This window comes from Ictalurus punctatus, chromosome 1 (assembly GCF_001660625.3).
Source record: "Ictalurus punctatus breed USDA103 chromosome 1, Coco_2.0, whole genome shotgun sequence".
NCBI classification, from domain to species: domain Eukaryota; kingdom Metazoa; phylum Chordata; class Actinopteri; order Siluriformes; family Ictaluridae; genus Ictalurus; species Ictalurus punctatus.
In genome coordinates, this window is record NC_030416.2 from 34,768,061 (window position 1) to 34,782,944 (window position 14,884).

Genomic DNA, 14,884 nt, shown 5'->3' on the forward strand with positions numbered 1-14,884 from the left:
AAGGATTATGTTGTTAGAGTACGTGCATCATTCAGAGCTTTTCAGCGTTTCAGTAAGTACGCTCATAAAGTCGTGACCTTGTGGGTAACCTCGAATAAAAACAGTCATTATCCCTGAGATTTGTGTCTCTGTCAGTCAACTCCGGACTCGAGCACGAAAGGGTTCCTGTTCCTCTGAACTCTGACAAATAAACCTTGACCTGTTCAGCCTGGGCTCGCTGAGGGTGACAGCTCCGGGGGAAAGACAGCAGCTGTCCAAACACCTACACCAACACCAGAGAGACACAAGAGCCTGGAGCAGACGCTTTTCATTTCATCATATTAAATCATATTAAAAACAACAAGAAGATTTTTGCCTCAGTCTTCATCACTCAGTGGAATTTGTATCATTCTTAAAAATGAAATCAGGTTAAATAATACAATAAATAATCAAACAAAATGAATTTATTCATTTACAAAATCTTTTTTTTATAGTACTGTGCAAAAGTTTTAGCACATGCAAAGAAATGCTGTAGAGTAAAAATGCCTTAAAAAATAATTAAATTAAATGTTTCTACATTAAAAAAAAAAAAATACCATAAAGAGTAGTAAAGAGTAGTAAATGAAACAATGTTAATATTTGGTGTGACAATATATATATATATATATATATATTTCTCTGTAACATTTCATTTTGTGCTGGAAAACTAATGTTTGGAAGTAAAATGTTTTTTTTTTTTGTACTGACTCGATAATGTAGAAGTCATCAAATAAAAATCTAAAACAAAGTTTGTACTCAAAAAATAGGGTGGCTAAAACTTTTGCACAGCACTGTATTTAAATTTTTTTTTTTTAAATAATAATAATAATAATAATAATACACACTTAGTTGTGATTCAGGTCACATTTCCGTTCGTAAAGACCTTAATCCAAGTCACATTTTATTCATATTACACATTTCGAGACAACAAGTGTCAGCCGAAGTGCTGTACAATAACTTAATAAAACAATTTAAAGACAGGTGAAAAGACAGGATAAAACATCATGTCTGTAAATAATAATAATAATAATAATAATAATAATAATAATAATAATAAAGTATTTCATATGGCCCGTTGCGTTTCTTGACTTTCATATTGCAATACATTAACAATAACATCAATAAATAATAACAAGAAAAAAGAAAGAAAGACATTTAAGACTGTTACGTGTAAGCCCTGTCTCACTAAAACACACTAGCTTGTGTTTTACAATCTGTGTCTAAAAGCAGGAAGTCTCGGTCCTTTATGCCTAAATTAGAGGATAAATAGGACCTGAATGGGGGGACTTAAAGGAGGGGTGGATGTTTGGCACAAATCCCGGACCAAATGTCTCTTATTTTCTCCGTCTGGATTTTGCGCCCCAGTATGAGAGCCTCCTGTCTGTAACCCAATCCGCTCTGATGCTCTAATGCACTGTGTGTTAAAGTGGCTTAGAGAGAAAGGAAAAGAAACGAGAAGTGCTGAAAAGAAAACATAAAAAGCAACATGAAAAGAATTGAAGCGCACGAGCGGAGGAGGAGGAGGAGGAGATGGAGGAAAGTGGAGGGAGGGGGAAGTGAGGGGTTAAATCCAGCCTGAGGAAACCTGATGCTGATGAACAGAGAGAGAGAGAGAGAGAGAGAGAGGGAGAGTGGGTTTGGGGTAGAGGGACAGACAGAGAGATACAGCACCACTGGAGAGATGATGAGAGCACGCTGACATTACGAACACCGAGCTGAAGATCAGACAGCAGGTAAACACTACCACATGACATGCTCAACACTAAATACCCTCCTACTGGCGATAAAACTACCCTAACTGGGGTGTTAAATGGTGTCTATTAAATCCTCTATATAGTGCATGGCATGTCAAATAGAGAGCCATTACCCAGAGTAAGACAAAGAATTTAGGACAGGAGGGTTTTTTCCCCCTCCAAATGTAACATCACGACTAAGAATAACACTAAACTCTTTAAGCATTTGTTTATGGTGTTTATCTACTGATAGAAGAGTGTTAATGACTGTTCATGTGAAAGCTGACTCTAATTCGCTTAGCTCTTCCCGTGTTTACACCCAAAGCCCGGTGTTAACTCTTACAGTGTTCCACGAATACCTATAGTGCTGTGTTAATCCTTACCGTGTTGAACGAACACCTAAAAACACCTGATGGACACAAGTGTTGCGTTGCATCAGTCTTAAAGCGCTAACATGAAGCACGAAGTGTTAACTCGTGCAGTCTCGGATAACTCCGAGTCACGGACGCAACATGCCATGTGTGTAAACTTTACACGCATCGCATTAATACCTACTGTAATGAGCACCTAGAGAACTGGGTTCACTCTTATGTATTTGTTTACGATGTTTAATTACTGATAAAAGAGTGTTAATGAATGTTAACGTGAACGCTGAAACTAATTCGGTCGACTCACAGAGTTAAGCCTTATAGGGTTTATACCGAAAACTCTGCGTTAATCCTTACAAACTTACAGAAATACCTAAGGTGAGGTTTTAAGTCGTACAGCGTGGAATTAACGCCTGATGAATACCATATACCGCGTGTAAACTTGAACTGTGTTACCTTAACACGTGAAGTGTCGTGTTAATGCTTATAGCTCTGAATTAACACCAAACGTGTCTTGTTAACGCTTGCAGTTCTGGATGAACACCTAAAGGGTCGTGTTAATGCTTATAGCTCCGAATTAACGCTAAACGTGTTGCATTAATGTAATTGTTTATGGTGTTTATTTTGAAGGAAGAGTGTTCGTAAATGTTGACCTAATTCAGATAACTCAGGTACTTAACTCTTACAGTGTTTCCACCTAAACGCTTACAGAGTTAAAGTAATACCTGAGGTGATATATGTTAAGTCTTACAGTGTTGAATTAACACCGATAACATTGAATAATTAAGAATGGAGAATACCACGTACCAAGTGTGGAAACTTTAACTGCGTTACATTAACACCCAACGTTCTGTTAACGCTTAAGGCAAATTGTTTTGTTAATGCTTATAGGGTTGAATAATACCTAAAGTTCTGTGTTAATTCTTACAAAGATAATTAATACCAGTGTTTTAAGTGCAGTGTTGGATCTTACGGTCTAGTAGTGAATGTAACACTGTATGAGTGAGAGTAGCATTGTAACAGTGAATGTCACACTGTAGTAGTTACAGTAACACTACTAGTGAATGTGACGCTGTATGAGTTAGAGTAACACTACTAGTGAATGTGACACTGTAGTAGTTACAGTAACACTACTAGTGAATGTGACGCTGTATGAGTTAGAGTAACACTACTAGTGAATGTAACACTGTATGAGTTAGAGTAACACTACTAGTGAATGTGACACTGTATGAGTTAGAGTAACACTACTAGTGAATGTGACACTGTATGAGTTAGAGTAACACTACTAGTGAATGTGACACTGTATGAGTTAGAGTAACACTACTAGTGAATGTGACACTGTATGAGTTAGAGTAACACTACTAGTGAATGTGACACTGTATGAGTTAGAGTAACACTACTAGTGAATGTGACACTGTATGAGTTAGAGTAACACTACTAGTGAATGTAACACTGTATGAGTTAGAGTAACACTACTAGTGAATGTAACACTGTAGTAGTTACAGTAACACTACTAGTGAATGTGACGCTGTATGAGTTAGAGTAACACTACTAGTGAATGTGACGCTGTATGAGTTACAGTAACACTACTAGTGAATGTGACGCTGTATGAGTTACAGTAACACTACTAGTGAATGTAACACTGTATGAGTTAGAGTAACACTACTAGTGAATGTGACGCTGTATGAGTTAGAGTAACACTACTAGTGAATGTCACACTGTAGTAGTTACAGTAACACTACTAGTGAATGTGACACTGTATGAGTTAGAGTAACACTACTAGTGAATGTGACACTGTATGAGTTAGAGTAACACTACTAGTGAATGTAACACTGTATGAGTTACAGTAACACTACTAGTGAATGTAACACTGTACGAGTTAGAGTAACACTACTAGTGAATGTAACGCTGTATGAGTTAGAGTAACACTACTAGTGAATGTGACGCTGTACGAGTTACAGTAACACTACTAGTGAATGTGACGCTGTATGAGTTACAGTAACACTACTAGTGAATGTGACGCTGTATGAGTTACAGTAACACTACTAGTGAATGTGACGCTGTATGAGTTACAGTAACACTACTAGTGAATGTGACGCTGTATGAGTTACAGTAACACTACTAGTGAATGTGACGCTGTATGAGTTACAGTAACACTACTAGTGAATGTGACGCTGTATGAGTTACAGTAACACTACTAGTGAATGTGACGCTGTATGAGTTAGAGTAACACTACTAGTGAATGTAACACTGTAGTAGTTACAGTAACACTACTAGTGAATGTAACACTGTAGTAGTTACAGTAACACTACTAGTGAATGTGACGCTGTATGAGTTAGAGTAACACTACTAGTGAATGTAACACTGTAGTAGTTACAGTAACACTACTAGTGGATGTGACGCTGTATGAGTTAGAGTAACACTAGTAGTTAATGTAACACTGTATGAGTTAGAGTAACACTACTAGTGGATGTGACGCTGTATGACTTAGAGTAACACTAGTAGTTAATGTAACGCTGTATGAGTTAGAGTAACACTACTAGTGAATGTGACACTGTAGTAGTTACAGTAACACTACTAGTGAATGTAACACTGTAGCAGTTACAGTAACACTACTAGTGAATGTGACGCTGTATGAGTTAGAGTAACACTACTAGTGAATGTGACGCTGTATGAGTTAGAGTAACACTACTAGTGAATGTGACGCTGTATGAGTTACAGTAACACTACTAGTGAATGTAACACTGTAGTAGTTACAGTAACACTACTAGTGAATGTAACACTGTAGTAGTTACAGTAACACTACTAGTGAATGTAACGCTGTATGAGTTAGAGTAACACTACTAGTGAATGTAACACTGTAGTAGTTACAGTAACACTACTAGTGAATGTGATGCTGTATGAGTTAGAGTAACACTACTAGTGAATGTAACACTGTAGTAGTTACAGTAACACTACTAGTGGATGTGACGCTGTATGAGTTAGAGTAACACTACTAGTGAATGTAACACTGTAGTAGTTACAGTAACACTACTAGTGAATGTAACACTGTAGTAGTTACAGTAACACTACTAGTGAATGTAACACTGTAGTAGTTACAGTAACACTACTAGTGAATGTAACACTGTAGTAGTTACAGTAACACTACTAGTGAATGTGACGCTGTATGAGTTAGAGTAACACTACTAGTGAATGTAACACTGTAGTAGTTACAGTAACACTACTAGTGTATGTGACGCTGTATGAGTTAGAGTAACACTAACAGTGAATGTAACACTGTGGTAGTTAATGTAACACTGTAGTAGTTAATGTAACGCTGTATGAGTTAGAGTAACACTGTAGTTGTTAATGTAATGCTGTATGAGTTAGAGTAACACTGTAGTTGTTAATGTAATGCTGTATGAGTTAGAGTAACACTAACAGTGAATGTAACACTGTGGTAGTTAATGTAACACTGTAGTAGTTAATGTAACGCTGTATGAGTTAGAGTAACACTGTAGTAGTTAATGTAATGCTGTATGAGTTAGAGTAACACTAACAGTGAATGTAACCCTGTGGTAGTTAATGTAACACTGTAGTAGTTAATGTAATGCTGTATGAGTTAGAGTAACACTAACAGTGAATGTAACCCTGTGGTAGTTAATGTAACACTGTAGTAGTTAATGTAACGCTGTATGAGTTAGAGGAACACTGTAGTACTAAATGTAACACTATAGTAGTAAATGTAACACTCTAGTAGTTAATGTAACATTGTAGTAGTTAATGTAACACTGTAGTAGTAAATGTAATGCTGTATGAGTTAGAGTAACACTAACAGTGAATGTAACACTGTATGAGTTAGAGGAGCACTGTGGTTGTTAATGTAATGCTGTATGAGTTAGAGTAACACTGTAGTAGTAAATGTAATGCTGTATGAGTTAGAGTAACACTAACAGTGAATGTAACACTGTATGAGTTAGAGGAGCACTGTAGTTGTTAATGTAATGCTGTATGAGTTAGAGTAACACTAACAGTGAATGTAACACTGTATGAGTTAGAGGAGCACTGTAGTTGTTAATGTAATTCTGTATGAGTTAGAGTAACACTGTAGTAGTAAATGTAATGCTGTATGAGTTAGAGTAACACTAACAGTGAATGTAACGCTGTAGGAGATAATATAACTATGAGTTAGAGTAACACTGTAGTAGTAAATGTAACACTATAGTAGTAAATGTAACACTGGTTGTTAATGTAATGCTGTATGAGTTAGAGTAACACTAACAGTGAATGTAACACTGTGGTAGTTAATGGAACACTGTATGAGTTAGAGGAACACTGTAGTAGTAAATGTAACACTGTAGTAGTTAATGTAACACTGTAGTAGTAAGTGTAATGCTGTATGAGTTAGAGTAACACTAACAGTGAATGTAACACTGTGGTAGGTAATGTAACGCTGTATGACTTAGAGTAACACTGTAGTAGTAAATGTAACACTGTAGTAGTAAATGTAATGCTGTATGAGTTAGAGTAACACTGTAGTAGTAAATGTAACACTGTAGTAGTAAATGTAATGCTGTATGAGTTAGAGTAACACTGACAGTGAATGTAACACTGTAGTAGTTAATGCAATGCTGTATGAGTTAGAGTAACACTGTAGTGGTTAATGTAACGCTGTATGAGTTAGAGTAACACTAACAGTGAATGTAACACTGTAGTAGTTAATGTAACACTGTAGGAGATAATATAACCATGAGTTAGGGTAACACTGTAGTAGTAAATGTAATGTTGTATGAGTTAGAGTAACACTGTAGTAGTTAATGTAACACTGTAGTAGTAAATGTAACGCTGTATGAGTTAGAGTAACACTAACAGTGAATGTAACACTGGCGTAGTATTGAAACACTGTAGTAGTATTGCAACACTGTATTTCTATCTGAATGAGTTTAATCAGTTGTGTGTTAATGTTTATTGCTTTCAGGTAGATGAATGAATACAAGATGACACCAGTGAGAATCATGCTGTTCCTGTGGGGTCTCCTGTGCATGTGTGTGTCAGTGGGGAGTGTGTCGGAGCTGTGTAAAGGTTCTCGCTGCTTGGAGTTGGGGGAGTCCAGACCATGTTCAGGGTCACAGTGTGGCTCGGGCAGACCAACACGTCAACACAACCCTTTATCACGCAGCAGATCTGCACCAACCCACCAACATGCAGTCTCACACCTTCCTTCAGCAGACATGCTGGAGTCACACACAGCTTCTCATTCTCACACTAGGGAAAGGATGCGGCTTGCCGAAGTCGCAGGTCACACGTGCTCTGGAGCGGATTGCATTACCACCAAAAGACCACCGCAGGCCATTAATGATACACGAGAGTGCAGGGGGCTGGAGTGCAGACTGCCTTTGAGGATCAGAACCAAGCCCAGAGTGAGGCCGTGCCCTCCAGACGGCTGCGGACCTGGCTCAGACGACGCTCCCGTGCACGTTCCGGACAGAGCTGCTCAGTTTCTGGGGGAATTTCCGGATATCGGATATCCTTCGTCGGAACTTGGAGGTGCACCGCTGGGAGTGCAGCTTACATGTGACATCAAACCAGGTGGAGTGAATCAGTGGATTCAGCTGTTCTGTCCATGTTTGGGTTTAATTTTCAACCTAATCTCCCCTCCACTCGAGCTAAGTTTATTAAGCACTGCACCTTTTTTTTCTCCCCTCCTCCCTGTGCACACTTTATTTAAATTATTTTCAATGCACAACTGGAACACGATTACTTTTGCGCATAGCCATACACATCTGTTCAGCTGCACTTGGAAGGCTTGTGGAACTGCAGCAGAGGGAAAATCTCTGGCAGTCGCCCGCCTAGAATATTTTTCTGCTTTGATGTCTTTCCACGCTAGTTTCCTAGCCTCAAATTGCAGCCTTGACAGGAAGAGAGAAGAATAGAAGTAAGGTTGAACATTTTTGAGAAAGTCCACAGATGAGAATGCCATCTCTTCACACACACACACACAGACACGCACAAAAATAAAACAGTGCAAGAGAAGAATTCATAAACTGCACCCACAAATTACTAGCAGTGCTCCTCTTTGGATGACTTGAGGTCAGAACTTACTTTGAGCTTTTACAGCTTGTCCATTTTTGGATTTTTCTGTCCATCAGTTAATGTTAAAGTGATAGACACCAGACTGAATTGCAGTGATGTGCCGTTTTGGAATAATCTATATAATAAATCATGCTAAAGTCGGCCAACATTCTGGACACTCATGCACATTGCTAACAGGAAAATCATGGCATGCATTAAAACATTCTGCAATTGAACGCGTTTCATTTACCATTAGCTAGAGTCTGACTTGCTGCCTAGCTGATCATGTTAGCTACTGGAAGCTAGTTTAATCTGGAAGCTAGTTTAATCTGGCATTAAGAACAACAACGACGACAACAAAAAAAACGAAACTAAAACTAATTAGCAATACTTACCTCAGTTTTTCAAACTGGAAAGAGTTCAAGCTTTCGGGGGGGGGGGGGGGGGGGGGGGGGGGGGAGTAAACAATTTATTTACTCCAGCATACTGGAACATTTTACTGAGGTAGGGCCAGGGCACTCATCCTCAAGTTCAACACTGCAGTCTGGTGGATTATCAAGCTGTTAATGCACACAGATAGCTATAGCGCTAACTACATTGTGTAGCATGAGTAGGTCACCAGAGATGAGGAATTGGCACACTAAACTTTATTGACACCAGATTTAAAAAGAGTGGATGCTAAACTGAACCCATTTGATTGATGTGTAACGTACATTCACTGGCGTGATGAGAGAAGACGATGCAGTTCAGTTCAGTTGTCTAAAATGGTCCCAACACGGCTTTACAGAAATATATAAATTCAGGATATGGATTTTAAACGTATGAATGTATACCTAGTGAGCAAGCCAGAGGTGACCGTGGCAGGGAAGAGACCTCTGTGGTTTGTCATAAGACGTTTGAAGGTCTAAATTAAACATGTACAGAGTATGTTTTGTTTTTCCCATTGAAATGTAATTCAGTAAGCGTACAAGTGTTCAACTGCAATAATAATCAAAGTAAAGTACAAATCTGCCTAAATAATACTTAAGTACAGTATAATTATTAATGAAATATAATTACTCAGGCTTTGTCTAACCCTGTTAGACTCACACTTTTGTTTACTTGTGGCTGACAAACCAAGGTTTGCAAATTCACAGGCCAGAAATCATAAATGTCATGGCTAAACTGTAAATATTGGCACCCCTGCTCAGGTTGCGATGATATCTGTGAATCGATTAGGGGTCGACAGGGACGTCACGGGAACAACGGAGTTGTCCCTTTTCATCTCTCCATCACATGAGAGAGCAGCATCAGTAATGCTGTGCGTCTTTCTTTGAAACGTTTGTCTACGCGTTAAAACGGGGATTGATCGGATACTGTATGTCATTGTGAGTCTAGTTTTATTTAGTCACAGTGGTGGAAATCACAAGCCAGCATTAGTGACATTAATAATAGAAAAAAAGACTGCCACATGCCATTAATGATAGCCAAGAGTACAGGGGATTGGACTGCAGGCTGTTCATAATGATCATTACATGCAGTACTGTGGTGATTTATTATTGCGTTCTTGTTGGGATGTTCTTTCGAAAAAAAAAAAAAAAAAAGGTTTAATTCAAATCTCAGTAACACAAAAACAAGCAGTCAGCGTATAAATTGTGTCAATTTTGACCTAATGTGTTTTGTTGATGGAAAGTGCGTGGATTAATATCACTATGATGCCAAAAAATATCACAGATATTATTTTACATGCTTATGTAACGAGCCTAATATTTGACTAGTTCATAAAAGAAATCGGAAGACCTGCAAAAAGTTTGAGAACCTCTGCTGTATGTAGTCCGTGCTGTGTCTCAAGAGAAAATGAGTATCTGTGGTGCCGTCTGCTCAGTGTACTCTGGTGTAAATGCCATCTGTGATGTTCTGTGATCTCTAATGTTTCCCTGGGAGGAAAATATTGAGTCTAGAATGTACCAACCCCGTGTCTGCTGTGCTGTTTACTTTTCCCAGGAGAGAACGAGGTTCCCTCGGAAGATGCCCTTGTCCTGCACCTGCAGCTCTCCAAAGGCCAGGAGAAGTTGGTGGAGGCACTGCGGGTGCAGCAGTTAGTGATCCGCGACCTACAGCAGCGTCTGGAAGAGCAGCAGGGAGCGCTTCTGGCCCAGCAGCGTGAGATCCTAGAGCAGCAGCGGCGCATGTACGAGCAGATGGACGTGGTGAAAGCGCAGTACGGCATGCTGTCCGAGACCGTCAAGCAGGTGTCCTTTCAGGGCCTGCAGGGGGAGCTGCAGAGTTATTTGGAAAGCCAGCTGGCCGGCGTGCAGAGCCAAGCTCGCAGCCACCTGCAGAAGTCGTATGCCGTGCATAAAACGGATGCCAAGATGATAGACGTGACCGGGGACACGGATCACGCTCTGCTCGGCTGTCGCAGCGCATGTGGTCCTGAAGAGTACTGCAATTTTCAATTGCAGCCACCGCAGTGCCAACAGTGCACCATGTGTCCACCTGGGTTCTTCCTGGTGTCTCAGTGTTCACCCAATGCTGACAGGATTTGCCAGGTATTTCACAGAAACTTAATCTAAAGTCTGTTTATGATCCATACGTACAACGCTATCAAACGAATATAGTATGCAAATGATATCATATTTAACAAACGTCCTCCTCCAGATCAGAAAGGGTTAATAAGCTAAAAACAAAAATTATGACCAACAAACATCCAACCAATCGTAAACAATGAGGCACCTACCTATATATGTATATAAACATATTTATTTTTAATACAGGACAGAGATGAATGCCTGGAAATCCCAACCGTGTGTGGAGAGAGAGTGAAATGCCTCAATACACCAGGTATACAAATCCATGTCTCGAATCTCAACACTAAAATGCTAATGAATGGAAATTACTCACTGAGCTCATGACCTCATTTAAATTGCACGAATTAGACGTGCAAAATAAATAAAAAATGAATAAATTTAAAAAAAAAACAACAAATTGCACAAAAATGATCTCTGCTGCATTATATAACATTTCCACTTGCAAATAATGGTTCTGATTTAAATTTCAAATTTATGCAAACGAGCACAGTCGCTATATTCGCGTTAGGGTATACCGCTGTGTAAAATGACTGACAACAAAACTGAGCAGGAAGGCATTTAAATTTAAATTGCTTCCGTAATACGGCTGTTGTTTTCAACTGTATGAGCCTGAGAGAGTAAACCAGAGATGACCCAGACAAGTAAAAGAAATTAAAAAAAAAAAAATATCCTGAGTCATGGGGCAATGTAACTTAGCCAATCCACCTACCAGCATGTTCTTGGAAGGTCGGAGGAAACTTAGATCATTTGGAAATGCTAGATTAGTAGCTTGGAAGTGTGATATTCCCATTATTATTTCATCATCACCTGCATCTACGGTTTATCACTGTGCCATTGTAAACAATTGACATACTATTAATATTAAATAAACTGATAAAACAGCAAATCGATTAAAAAAATATTTAACAGCACAATACACGTTCAAGATTGGTAACACTGGGTATTCAGCGGTGGTTTGATATCGTTTATCTTCGTTTCCTTAATAAATGACCATAAGCAGACACGTGGAAATGTTGCTGCTATGAGATATTACTCAGAAATATGTTAAAATAGCCTCCTTTCAATCCCAAACCTCCAACCCCCACCCCAGTAAAAACAGCAAATGAGCCCAATAACATATGTATCAGGAACGACTGACAGGTGTTTTGAACTCTCCGATATTAACTGAGACACCTTAAAAGCCCCACCCCCTCTGCCCGGCTCACGTTAGAAACTTTCGGACAGCGGCTCTCAACGTCTCGACTCCATTTTCCCACTTGAAAGACGCACTGATGCGGCGTCCTCGCTTTCTGTCAAGGTAAACCAGTAATGTTTTGAGTTCATTAATGTGAAATTAAATCGACTGTATCAGTGTACGGCTTTGACTTAACTAACATCAGACAAGGACATAGAGTAGGTAACATGGGTGAACTTTATTTCTTAGGGAGACCCTGAAATATGGTCCTTAAGGGCATGTTCAGTTTTTTAAAGAAAAAAGTCAAAAACAACAGTGAAAACATCAGCCTTGTGGAACCATTTCATGACCCCTCCTCCTTTCCGTGCTACCGTGCATTATTCCTCTTCGGAGTTGGCAGGTCTGCAATTAGAGACTTCAAGTGTGTCAGGATGCACCAAAATTTGCAAGTGGGCACTAAAAATATGCCTGAAATAACCATTGCTAACCATAGTTTGTTATTAGCCAAATGATCATCATTTGTGGTAAACCATTCCTTTAATATATACCCTATACTTGTGTGGACAGGTGGCTTCCGGTGCTTGGGCATGTCCGAACGAGAGATCTCTGCAGGCCTGTGTGGTCATGAGTACTTCTACAATCAGGAGCTACAGGAGTGCCAAGCATGTTCAGACTGCGATGGGGAGCCCATAGCCGTTCCGTGTAGCACCGTGAGTGATACAGTGTGTGGCGTGATCTCAGAAAACACATTCTCGCAGTCTTGGTCCGCCTCGGTCACTTTACCCCCAGCTCGAACAAAAAGCAGTGCCGTGTTCCCAGGTCTGCAGCTGAGCGTAATGGGAAAGGAGGGGAGTGACCTTCTGGTCAGCCGTGATGGTTCCATCAGCCTCAATCAGCACGGTCTGCTCTGGCTGGATCACAACTTTGCCTTGAAGCACAGTTGCCGCAACTTTCTGCAGGTTGGTGTGAGGCTTAGTGGTGGCAGTGAGGAGGAAGGTCGCGACCTCAGTGGTGTACGGGTGGAGCAGCCAGAGAGGAAGCACTTCCAGGGTGTGAGTGTGAGTGCAGCAGCTGAGGTGGAGCCCAACCAGACTCTGTGGCTGCTTCTCAAGAGCCCAAACCAGCACTGCAACCAGAGCAAAGAACTGCAGCTTTATGAGCTCGGATCTTCAGCGTTCAGCCTGCTGTGGCTGTCACATGACACCGGAGCCGTTTCAATGACTGCTCAGACATCTACGGCACCTCACTACCACGGTAACTATCGGCCATCCTTTCGTGTTGCTACTGTCTCTGACCCCTATGTAGTGGCACTGACTCATGATAACCGCGGAATTCGCTTCACTGAGCGAGGCGTTGTCAAGTTCGTCCTGCAGCAGGCACTTTATGCCATGGGCCACACGTGCGTCCGTGAAGGCTTCTCGCTAGTCGCCTACATTAATGGAAATGGGACCAACCAGGAAGTAATGCGCTCATTTAAATCCGGTGTCAACTATCGGGACACCTCCATCACCTTGTCTGCTACTACCATCGTAGACTCGGGTGACTGGCTAAACTTTGAGATTCTCACTCCGTCGCAGTGCAATGTCCGATACTTTGGAGACAGCTCTGGAATTAGCATGCTAAGTCTTCTCTGGATTCCAGGTGCCATTTCCTCATCGCTAATGGCCACCGTGTCCAGGACAGGCCTTCCATCGGGAGCTGTGAGGAACAAACCTTTGTTGTTTCAGCAGCTTGGTCCGGATGCCGAACACATCCGGCTTGCTGGCGCGGGACACCAACACCCACAGAGGAATTTTGTTTTCCAAGAAGCCGGGACAGCCAACGTGGCACTCACTGTAAAGCTGATCCACTCATGCAACGTGGTGAAGCTGGTGCTACATCAGCAGGGCCAGGACAGGACGACTTCGGGTCCTGTGGCGCAGCAGGTTGGGGGTCAGATGCCCGAGGGAAGCGAGTGGACCAGTGTTGGAGTCAGAGCGTCTTTCGAGGTCCAGAACGGCACAGCCATTTACATCACGCTGGACTGCATACGCGGACGCATCAATCAAATCACTCATGACGAAGGTGCCAACCTTTCCATCCTCTGGGTGGCTGCGTGACACCAGGATTTCACCGCGTCTCAATTCTTGCTCTTGTCAGAAACAGGTGCTTTCAGAAAATCATGGCCTTTGTTGTCGTATGCACAGAAAAACGAGGTACGCTATAGAATGAATTCCTTATCTGTGGTCGCAATTTAACACCATTTATAATGAAAAGAAATATAAATAGAACAATATAAAAAAAAAAAAAAAAAATGGTGCTTCAAGAAATGTGGTCTGGCCTAAACTGAACAAATGGTTGGCAGGGTTAATATTCAAAAATGTTGAAATATGATATCTATATAATGCAAAGGTGCTATTTAAATCGAGTTATATCCTTTGTTTATTTGTTGCTTTTTGTTTATTCCAGCGTTTGCTTGTTCTAATCAATTTCTGAACAAAAAGTACTGATTGCTTTCCAAGTACTTTGGCTGGTTGAGCGTGACCAATCTTTATTGAGGGAATGAACCTTTTGATTCTGCTTAATGTTGAGATGATTGTGTGTGTGTGTGTGTGTGTGTGTGTGTGTGTGTTGATCTATGTGTGTGTTGGGTTATGATGTTGCCATGCATATATAAAATGCCATACCGCAGTCCTATACCTTAAACATTGTACAGTAATGGTAATTCAAAGGATTTATCTATTTTAAAATCATTTTTTTCGGTCTTAATTATGCACATATATCTTACATTCTCACTTAAAGTTTTGAGTCGAAATTTACATTGGAATCCCTATAAAGTATATAGACAAACGTTTATATAAATCAAATACAAAGACTATGTGTATATAGGATAAGATGCATACATAGATATTTGTTGAGTCTTTCTACAGAAATTTATAGGGTAAGGAGAAAAATACAGTTGAGTGCAAAACTTTGCACCCCCCCATAACA

The 14,884-nt window shown here is 40.3% G+C and overlaps 1 protein-coding gene across 1 annotated transcript; it reads left to right on the forward strand.

Moving 5' to 3' along the window:
* Positions 1-1,599: 1,599 nt before the first annotated feature.
* nell3 (NELL (neural EGFL like) family member 3) lies at positions 1,600-14,333 on the forward strand. Its single transcript, XM_017470398.3, has 5 exons — positions 1,600-1,751; positions 7,077-7,687; positions 10,154-10,701; positions 10,927-10,993; positions 12,482-14,333. Exons 2-5 carry the CDS (start codon positions 7,081-7,083, stop codon positions 14,011-14,013), a joined length of 2,754 nt encoding a protein of 917 aa, XP_017325887.1. The 5' UTR covers positions 1,600-1,751; positions 7,077-7,080; the 3' UTR covers positions 14,014-14,333.
* Positions 14,334-14,884: the final 551 nt, after the last annotated feature.